Genomic DNA, 10,901 nt, shown 5'->3' with positions numbered 1-10,901 from the left:
AGTTTTCTAATCCATTCATCTACTGATGGGCACTTAGGCTGTTTCCAGATCTTAGCTATGGTGAATTGTGCTGCTATGAACATAGGGGTGCATATATCCTTTCTGATTGGTGTTTCTGGTTTCTTGGGATATATTCCTAGAAGTGGGATCACTGGGTCAAAAGGGAGACTACTGTATTTCTATTCTAAATTTGAGGGCTCAGAAGTAGACTTTTGGTTTAAATATGGTGGTTGGCATAGATACATCTTTTTTATTGTCCCTCAGCTGTAAGAATTGAAACTACAACTTAGCAGTTGGGCAATGTCTTTTATTCTGTCCAAAATTATTCTGTCCAAAATATTTAGTGTTTTCAGACAAAAAAATCAAACTTCTTAGAGTTTATTCTGTTTAATATTTCTAACTTAGAAAAGATACTATATATTTCTATATAGAAATAGTTATTATAGGACTTTTCTGATAATCCTAGTACAAAATATGAATTAGAATATTTTTTCTTAGCGCATGTTATGAACTAAAGTATGCTCATGAAAATTAAATTATTTTTTGTTACTCATATTGTTCAATATATTTTGAAATATTTTGTATATAACAAATATACATGGATCTAATGAACTTTTCATTGAATGATGTTCTCACCCTTCTATTATGTGCTATTGGTAAATTTAACAATTTCTAAGAAAATTTTTTAATTAGCCTTTTAATTATTTTTTACTTAAAATTATTTTTAAATATCCTGTTTCCAAAAATTCATACCTTTTTATGTAATTAACTAGAGTCCTGGTGCATGAAATTTGTGTACTCAGGGAGGGGGTTCCTCAGCCTGGATTGTGAGAGGTTGTCCAGCCAGAGAAGGTCTGCGGGAGGGCTCCAGGGCATGTCCAGTCCATCTCACTCAGTCCCGGTCTGCCAGACACCAGCAGCAAGCTAACCTACCAGTTAGAGCATCTACCCCCTGGTGGTTAGTGCACGTTATAGCGACTGGTCGACTGGTTGACTGTCTGCCCCCTGGTGGTCAGTGCACATCATAGCAAGTGGTTGAGCAGCCTTAGCATATCATTAGCATATTACGCTTTGATTGATTGAGTGGACAACTGGATGATTTTACACTTAGCATATTAGGCTTTTATTGATAGGATTTTTGCAATTTAATTATGATTCTAGATGAAGATACTACTTTTCCTGGATGCCATAGTACAGTAGATTATTATGTTATCAGTTGTTTTTTAACATATTTTTTATTGATTTCAGAGAAGATAGAAGAGGGAGAGAGAGAGAGAGAAACATCAACGATGAGAGAAAATCATTGACTGACTACCTCCTGCACACCGCACACTGAGTATCAAGCCTACAATCCGGGCATATGCCCTGACTGGAATCAAACCATGACCTCCTTGTTCATAGGTCAATGCTCAACCACTGAGCCAAGCCGGCCCGGCGATCAGTTATTTTTTTAGCCATATTAATAGTTGGCATAGTGATTAAGTCAGTAAGGTAGTCAAAAATCACTGGGTAGATTAGTATGCACTGTGACTCTAATTAACGAATTGGATTATACTGTGGCATTCTGGTTTCTTGTGAAGAGTGGATTATATATAAATATAGCTGGAAAAAAATGAAATTCATGGCCATTCATAATATGATCCTAGCTACAAAGTGTTTAGGGCTTCATGGCTAATAAATGGGCATAGTAAATTTGTTTATTAGCATATATCTTCTGTTACATGCATACTAGATGGTTTTTATATACATGTCTTAAATATAAATAGTTTATATTTAAATATACTTAAACATTTATGTTAAATATTAAAGTGTGTTCATATTTTTTCTATTGCTGTATGAATCAAAACCATTTTGGAATTAAAGTTATAAAATGAAAGCTATAGTGCCAGTACTTAGCACTAAATTATAGAGCCCCCAAATTGTGCATGTCTGTAGTTGTCTCTTCATAAGGATTAGCACTGCTTACCTTAAATCCTTTGGTGTAATTGGTAGTCATTTCCTAACCACTAAGAAAGCTGATTTATATACTTGGAACCCTAATAAAGAAACCTCAGCCCTGGCTGGTTTGGCTCAGTGGATAGAGTGTTGGCCTGCAGACTGAGGGATCCCAGGTTCGATTCCAGTCAAGGGCATGTACCTTGGTTGCGGGCACATCCTCGGGATGGGGCGTGCAGGAGGCAGCTGATCAATGTTTCTCTCTCATCGATGTTTCTGACTCTCTGTCCTTCTCCCTCTCTGTAAAAAATCAATAAAATATATTTTTTTAAAAAAGAAACCTCAAAATTTCATATTTAGTCAGTTAAGAAAAATCACTCGTTTAGGGGAATTCTTTCCTGTTGCCTATCTTTAAGGCTCGCAGTGGTTCTCAACCTTCCTAATGCCGCGACCCTTTAATACAGTTCCTCATATTGTGGTGACCCCCAACCATAAAATTATTTTCGTTGCTCCTTCATAACTATAATTTTGCTACTGTTATGAATCATAATGTAAATATCTGATATGCAGGATGTATTTTCATTGTTCGCGACCCACAGGTTGAGAACCACTGCTAGAGCAAAATAAACACATTCTGGTAATTAACCCTACAGTGAAAAAAATGCCATAATTACACAATATTCCAGTTAATATCATACAATTATTAACTGAGGGTTTTGGAGCAGATAGTTTTAAGAGGTCTCTCATGTGACAGGAATGGGCATCATAAAGCTTCTTCCATAAAATGACCGGCATCATTTAGTGAGAGTTCTTGGAGCATTATCGGAAAAACTCATTGCTCATATTGCAAACATCGAACGTTTTATGTCATCCCTTTGTTTTACTTTTAAATTTGGGCCTGCTAAATACCAAAAGGTCACAGGCTAAGATTCTTTCTAAATGATCAGTTTATAGTTATCATTTATTATTATTAAAGAAATCAATATGAGATTATGACTCAAACAGATACCAAAACTGGATAGGATCCCATAGGAGGTTGGCGTGACCTATCAGTGATCTGCCTTCATACATTGCTTGACCACACACTGGGTAGGGACCTGTCAGTATTGGTCCTGGGCCTGACCTGGGTGTTTCACTGCATCTTGCTCAGGAGACTTGCACTTATCAGAAGCTTTTGTCTGCATGTGGGACCATATAATATCAGTGGAATGTTTCTAATGTTAAGGGAACTGAAATCCTGATACTATTGAGAAATTTAGATTGGTCTTCAGTTTTAGAATACTCCTAACAATTCAGAACCATGCTGATTATAACCTGCTATCCCACTATCAGTTATATCTAATTACTCTGATTCCCCAAACTAAACCTAGAATAGAGTAAGGACATGGCAACCTCCTTTGAAAGGGCAGGACACTATCTTTTGATTGAGGCCTGTTTTGATAAGACTTAAGAGGGAATTGGTTGAATTTGACTATTGGTTTCTTTTACTTCTCCTCAGTTGCTTTATTCTGTGTTGCTTTAATCTATAGCTTGATTATGGACATAGGCCATTCTTTGGACTGGATCTGTCTGGATCATTGGTAGTAGTCCTCCTTTGCTCATGGGTACCTCCAGCTTCCTTTTGTCACAAAGAGAAAATAGTGAATGGAAGGGATTGCATCAGTAATTAAATTGTGATGAGGTTTAAAAGCTATATGGCCTTAAAAATAATTTGTAAATTTTAGGTAAACAAATTGTGGCTTTGAAATACATGGTTTCTCCTCAATTAATGACTGCAGGGCTATAATATTTATCTTAGAAGCGCTGGATTGCAAATCAGACTGTGAGACATTGAGTTACCCAATGACTGTATTTATGATGTTTTTCTCAGATGATGATGATCATGTCCTAAATCATGTTATTTTTCATTGAATATGAGAAACTATTCCCTAGTTCAGTGATGGCGAACCTTTTGAGCTCGGCATGTCAGCATTTTGAAAAACCCTAACTTAACTCTGGTGCCGTGTCACATATAGAAATTTTTTGATATTTGCAACCATAGTAAAACAAAGACTTATATTTTTGATATTTATTTTATATATTTAAATGCCATTTAACAAAGAAAAATCAACCAAAAAAATGAGTTCGCGTGTCACCTCTGACACGCGTGTCATAGGTTCGCCATCACTGCCCTAGTTACTAAATTCACATTTTAAGTTTCTCAAAATGCCATCATTTTAAAGTTGCTTTCATCAAAACTAAACAACTATTTTGGTTTATTTAATTTTTTAAAAGAGTTGTAAGAGTTCTTTATCATAGAAACCTTAAGGGAAAACATTGTGTTCGTTTGCAGAATTGAGATGCATAAGATTACAGTTCCCATATTGATTTCACAATCATTTATCCTTTTATTCATTATTTCTTCTTTCATCCAATAATTTTTGGCAACTACTAAGAGAAGTATGAAGACATATGGTCTCTGCCCTCATAAAGCTCAGAGTCTTTTGGGGGAGAATTGATCATAAACTTGAAAAAAATTACAAATTGTGTTAATAAAAAATGGTGCTACGATGGAAAATGAAATGGAAAAACTGTCATACCTGGTGTTATCAAGAAACACCTCTCAGGGAGCTGGGATATTTCAGGATCCTGGAGATAAGGAAGGAGCAAGGTACAGGGTGCTGTGAGCACAGGGCACAGCATGGCAGAGGCCCAGAGGAAGGGCAGGGTGGGCTGTTTCAGGAACTGAGAGGCCCTGTGGCTGGAGGTGGTGAGTCAGGAAGGGGAGAGAGACAAGTGGTGCTGAGCCGTGACGAGGGATGTGCTCATACAAAAAGAAGCTGTGTCCAGACTCTGCAGGCATGGAGAGGATGGATGGGTATTCTTTTTTCAGTGCAGTAGCAAGCTTTTTGATTGTCTTAAATTGGTGAGGGCTTAAAATACCCTTAGGGTCCCTTATACTACTTTTAAGTTTTTGTCCTTAAAATGATAGGAGAAAATAAAAACAAGATGATAAGCAGTGTGTTGCATATTACTTTTATTCACCTGAATAGACCTGTAGGGTAGCTTTCCTTTCCTACCTCATGGTGCTGGAACACCAATGAGTGCCATTTATATCACTGTCTGGGGAATATTGGGTTTTGTACAGCGTATGGAGCCCTCTAGTGGCGATTGCTTTAAATCTGATGACAGAACTATTGGAAAGGTGGCATTGAGGCTCTTCAAAGGCTGCAACATTGTACGGGTACCTCTAACTTTAAGCATCTGTGAGAGAGCATCATACCCCTTAACTTAATGACATAACATTCAGTATTTATTTCAATTGCACTGACATGCTTGTGTTGACCTAGGTGTACATTCCAAGCCGAGTGGCCCTCATCCTTCAGAATGTGGATCTGCCCAAATGAAGAGCCCGGATTTCTGCTCCGCCAGGAAAAGATGTGTGTTTTGTTTTCCTGTTCTTGTTGTCACATAGTTTATAATGTAGAAGCTCTTCAAAATGTAGTGCCTAGCCAAAACGTCAGATGTCAGAAATTAAAAATTGGTTTATGCAAATGAATGTCAAACTTTTCTTGAAGAAGTAGAGGGGAAATTTCAGGCATTTTAGACTATATTTTCTAGATATCTAAGCAGCTAGAACTCTTAAATGAAGTATTATATATAATGTCTTAAAACAACATTACTTTCCTGGTCAGTTATTTCTGATTTGAATCATGTGTCATGTATGATTATTTCTGGTGGATGATCCAGTATTTTCTTAAGATGGATATTAGGAGGCTTTACTTGTTCTGTTATCTCTTGGTCTAACTTAAGAGGTACCGAGATTGTCACTATGTTTTTTTCAAACTACCTTTAGAAATAATGTAATAAATATGTAGTCATGCTATAAAGTTAAGATGTATTATACGTAATATAAAAGTCATTAATATGAGCTAATCCATGCTTCATTTTCATAAGTGCTTTCAGTTTTGTGATCTCTTGTTCACTTAGTATCTTGATAGGTGCTGATATTCAGTCTTTCTGAAGGTTGTAACATTTCAGAAGATGTCTTTTACTTTCAACAAATAAAAATAATTGCAAGATTGCCTTTTCTAATGTTTATTTTGCTGTACTAGTGTGGGGTTGATTTAGAAAAAATATTAAAATGCCTATCTCACTTCTGATACCTTCCCCACGAATATGTACATGAATGATAGACTAGGCCTAGGGTTAATAATATTGTTTCATTAGGTACTATTTTGTAACTTAAATCATATCAACCAACTGAGATATCTAAGCTACTCTCCAGCTGTAAACCTGTGCACTGAATTAACTATCTCGGCTCAGTGGGATATTCAGTCATGAAATTACCCCTCAGTATGAAATAGTAGGCCACAGATTCAAAATCATTGATGGGTAATTCATTCATAACTAAGAAATTATAGTGTACTTATCAGACATAAAGTGTCTATTACTTTCTTAAAGATCTAATTTTTTTCCTTTTCCATTAGTACTGACTGCTTCTCTTTTTGTTTTTAGTCTGATTATTTGTGGCTAGTAAGGAGCACTTAGCAGTCTTTCTATTAAAAACTGGGTCAGTAATAGAAGAGACTGGCAAAAGGAGCTCAGAGCTAAGCCTATATGTTAACCATCTTCCTCATAACTTTTTTCAATAAAGCCTTGAATATGGGTCTGAAATGTGTTATTTGCTTCAATGTGAAAGTAGAGTAATCATTTGATTTCCTGAAGGAATCGGCAGTGCAAGCTGATGCTGCTACGTGCTAGGACTTCACTAATGTCGCAGCACTGCCATGCTGGGCACTGTACCTGCTACTGATAACACAACCAGGATTATTTGTGTTCTAGTTTATAATTTCTCATGTATTAAGTGAGATGCTATTTCTCTATTATGGCTCTTTAAAAGTGACAAGATATTACTTCATGCCTAAACCTGTTTTCTTCCCCTGGTGACTTCTGTGGTGAAGTCAAAAGGACCAGAATAATTATGTGCTGTATTTCCATGATATCTATTGACCTTACTAATATGTTCTTCAAATCTCACAGTCTATGGTTCCAAGTTACCAATGTAATGAACATTATTGCCTTTGTCAAGTGCCCTCCTCCAGCAACCCCTCCCCCGAAGAACAATCAATGGATGTTGCTAGGTAGGAATTATAAAAATACATGCAAACAAATAAAATATTAAGAATCCAAAATGGAATGAAGTTGTGTGTGTTTTCTTATCTATCATAGCAGACAGCTTTTACAGAACGTGTCAATGTTGTAGCATATTTCACTTTAGGTCTACCTTGTTTAATCAGTAACATTCTCATCATCATATGTGAGAAGTTCTTTTTATTGGTTAAACATTTTCAATAATTGCAATAGAGAAATGCAAAATTTTATAATGTTTCTTTCCTCTGATGTATTTATTATCATAAAAAATGAGAGTGATCTATCTTTGGTGAGTCTTTCAAAATAAATATTTTTAATTTTTTATGTTCTAGAAAACAGAGATGACTACAGACTTCTTTTCATCATGTTCTAATATTATCAAGCAAGTGCTAGTAAATAGTATCCAAAATAGATTACCCTTAATGCTACTGAGGCTTAATATTTTAGTTTGATAATAGTTTACTCAGAAAATACCATGTTTTTTTTTAAATATATTTTATTGATTTTCCTACAGAGAGGAAGGGAGAGAGATAGAGAGCCAGAAACATCAATGAGAGAGAAACATCAATCAGCTGCCTCCTGCACATCCTCTACTGGAGATGTGCTCGCAACCCAGGTACATGCCCTTGACCGGAATCGAACCTGGGACCCTTGAGTCCGCAGGCCGACGCTCTATCCACTGAGCCAAACCGGTTTCGGCACCATGTTTTTAATAGTCAAATAGCAAATTGTACACATTTTTCCCATAATGATTTCCACTTTATAACACTTGAGCTCATGAGGGTCGATTCCTTTCATATTTTCTTTGCTGTTACATTTGATGCTTCTCACTTTGCCCTGTTCCTGGCTGCCATATTCATCTCTTACATAAAGTGAGGGATTTAGCCACCATGTTTCTCAAGTTCAAAAAGTAACCAGTGACAATAAATTGATGTTTCTGATGGCAACTAAAATCCAAGTATTTTCTCCTCTGTCTAGAGCCCTCCCCTTAGCAATACCAAGTGAACATTTGTCACTCATCAGGGCTCTATACAGGAGGTTGTCTGAATAAGGAACCTATTCTTCAAATAATACAGAGGAGTGAACAGACAGACCTAGTGAAAGCGATAAAAAGAATTGTGTTGTGTTCCACTTGTAGCTTCAGGCCAAGTATCTTTTCACTGTCTGGGGTCCTGCAGCCATTGAACTTGGTGATGAAAGCAACGTAAATCGGTTTCCTGTTGCCCTTCTTGTTTAGAAGGAGCCAGAGCAGATATGCCCAACAGAAAACGGAGCAATGAAGTGGCTTTTGGGCGGGACTTGCATGCCTCAAGCTCTTTGTTTTTGCCTTTTTTGCATCATGTCCTAAATGGGGATTCTTTAGAATCATGAGTTTCATTAATCTCTATATTTCTTGTATGGAGATATGCGCTGAGCTATGAACTCTGCTAGGTAGAATATTTTGATGAAAGAAAATAGAAATCTAAGGCATAGCAATTTCATGTCCTTTATTCAGTAGAGTTCATTTATCATTCACAATGTGTTAGAATGGAAATGTAGATAAATTTTCCCACTAAAGCCGGCCTTCAGGGGAGAAGAAATCAAATGAACTCCCTACTTATTTTTCTGCTCTATTATCTTATTAATGGTGATTTGTAGAGAATTGCAGAGAAACATTTAAACTTCAGGGCAGAATTTCTTAATTGGTAGTGTGTGAAAATGAAGATACAGTAGCTCTAAGTGTTTTTGTCTAATTTAAAACATTACATCTGGATTTTAACTCTTGGCCAAAAAGTATGCAAAGATTGTCATGTTTACTAACATGAAAAAATGTAGTTTGTGATATGTATGTTTATGCTAGAAGACATGCCATTCGGAGGTGGCCTGGCCCCTGTGTGCTGTGTAGACCACTTCCCCTCAAAGCCTGCCCTGTGTGCCAACAGAACAGTGTAATGTCAGGGGCACAAAACCTCATTCAAGTTACGGCTCTTTACTCCCGGTGCCTCAATTTAGAAAGCACCCAGTTGACCTTTAGTTCCTATCCAGGGTTATCAGACAGCTAAGGGAAAGGGAAAAGGAAAAGTTATTGTTGTAGGTCTGATAAAGGCTATTATTTGGTCAACATCTCCATGGATGGTGAGTGTGTGGAGAGAGCTCCCAAATCTGTTGTCGGGAACCCACGGCCCCACCACCTGTCTGGCCTTCACTGCCCCGCACTGAGTTACCTGCCGTCTCCCAGGCAGGGATGTGTGGGCTGCCGTCCAGCGGAAGGGATTTTGCATTTCCTCCAGCACTCCAGGTGACTACATCATCAGCGCTCTCTTTTGCTCATTTTGGCTTTTTCTCAGTGTTCACTAGGGTGTCACAGTGAATTCCATTCCCCCGCAATCAGTGTCAGCTACCCTCACACTTGCACTATAGCTCAGGTTTGTGAATGGATGTTAACAACCTCTTGGTGTAACTAATAGAGTAATATAAACCGAATATGAAGTGAAATGGCCACAGACACCCTCCTGTGAGGTGCATCATCCAGGCGTTGAGGGTCTGTTTCTTACCCTTACCCCTTCCACTCTCAGCCCAGTGTGCACTGCAGCAGAAGGAATAAATGGCAGAGGAAACGAGAATGCAAAGCACAGCTCAGAGGTTAGAAACAGTTTGGTCCATTTTTTGTTTTTGTTTTTTGTGGGGGATTAAAAGTCTATAATCAGAAAAACACATTTTCATTAAGTAATGTTTGCATAGCTAAATATTAATTTCTTAAAAAAGGGAGAGAGGTCAACCATTGGCATGCAATCTCCACAGTTGTCTAGTGCAGTTGTCCTCTATACTCACGGGTTCCACATGCACACATACAGAGTTCCCACTAAGGGACCAGAGCATCCTGGTTTTGCTATCCACAGGGGGCTCTGGAACCTATCCCACAGTGATACCCAGGGATGACAGTACCCACACTAAGACATCCATCATGCTAAATTCCTTTGCTACATGAGGATATAAATTAAATGAGGTGTGTTCCCATTGTGCACACTTATGTAAGGTAATAGAGGAAAGAGAAATCTGTGGCTGAATGATTAAGTCCATTCAACAGGCATGTATTTATAGCATACATAGGGGTATGTGAATACACACAGACATCCTATATAATAAAAGGCTAATATGAAAATTGTCCCCTCAGGAGCTCAATGGGGAGACCAGGAGTTTGATTGCTCACTATGATGTGCGCTGACCACCAGGGCGTGGCACAGAACATGGCAGGAGACCAGCGGTGGCAGTGGTGGGGTGCTGAGGGAGTGAGGGAAGGAGAAGGCGTAGAGGCCGGGAGTGGGGAACCTGATCACTGGCCCAACCTAGGGACCCTACCTGTGCAAGAATTTTATGCAATGGATCTCTAGTACATATATAATTTGTGAGTAAAATGAAAACCCACAAAGTTCACTGATTCCAATATTTATCTTCAACTAATGAATCACTTGATCTCTGTTTGATACCCATACTCTAGATATTTTTCTGACTGTATTATGAGCATCCAAATCTAAATAAGCAATTTTACTTGTATTTAACTGAGTTTTACAAATTTTGGAAGAAATGCAGTATATGTTTCAATTCCTTTAGAACATTTCTCACCTCAAATTATTTGGCTGTTAGTGTTTTATATTTTAACTTTAGAAAGAAGAGGAAGGAAATGAAATACCTTTATTACTTTATTTATGTTCACGAGGGATTTTTTAACTGAGTTTGTAGTGTCACTTTCTATTCACTCCAGTAATATAAATGATGAAAAACGCTGCATGTAATTTCATTTCACAAATGCCTCTAGCCATGTTGTCAACTATTGATTAAAACCAATCATGATA

The 10,901-nt window shown here is 37.5% G+C and overlaps 1 protein-coding gene across 1 annotated transcript in view; it reads left to right on the top strand.

Annotated features, from left to right (window-relative positions):
• Positions 1-7,109, top strand: part of GBE1 (glucan (1,4-alpha-), branching enzyme 1) — a gene marked incomplete at its 5' end in the record, with an annotated part of 290,260 nt that extends 283,151 nt beyond the window's left edge. Inside the window, one exon of the mRNA XM_015560674.1 lies at positions 5,265-7,109. Coding sequence (XP_015416160.1) covers positions 5,265-5,321 — 57 coding nt within the window. The remainder of the gene's footprint in view (positions 1-5,264) is intronic.
• Positions 7,110-10,901: the final 3,792 nt, after the last annotated feature.

Source organism: Myotis davidii, unplaced genomic scaffold (assembly GCF_000327345.1).
Source record: "Myotis davidii unplaced genomic scaffold, ASM32734v1 scaffold1071, whole genome shotgun sequence".
Lineage (NCBI taxonomy): Eukaryota > Metazoa > Chordata > Mammalia > Chiroptera > Vespertilionidae > Myotis > Myotis davidii.
The sequence above is the reverse complement of the archived record's forward strand: the minus strand, read 5'-3'. Positions and strand labels throughout refer to the sequence as shown.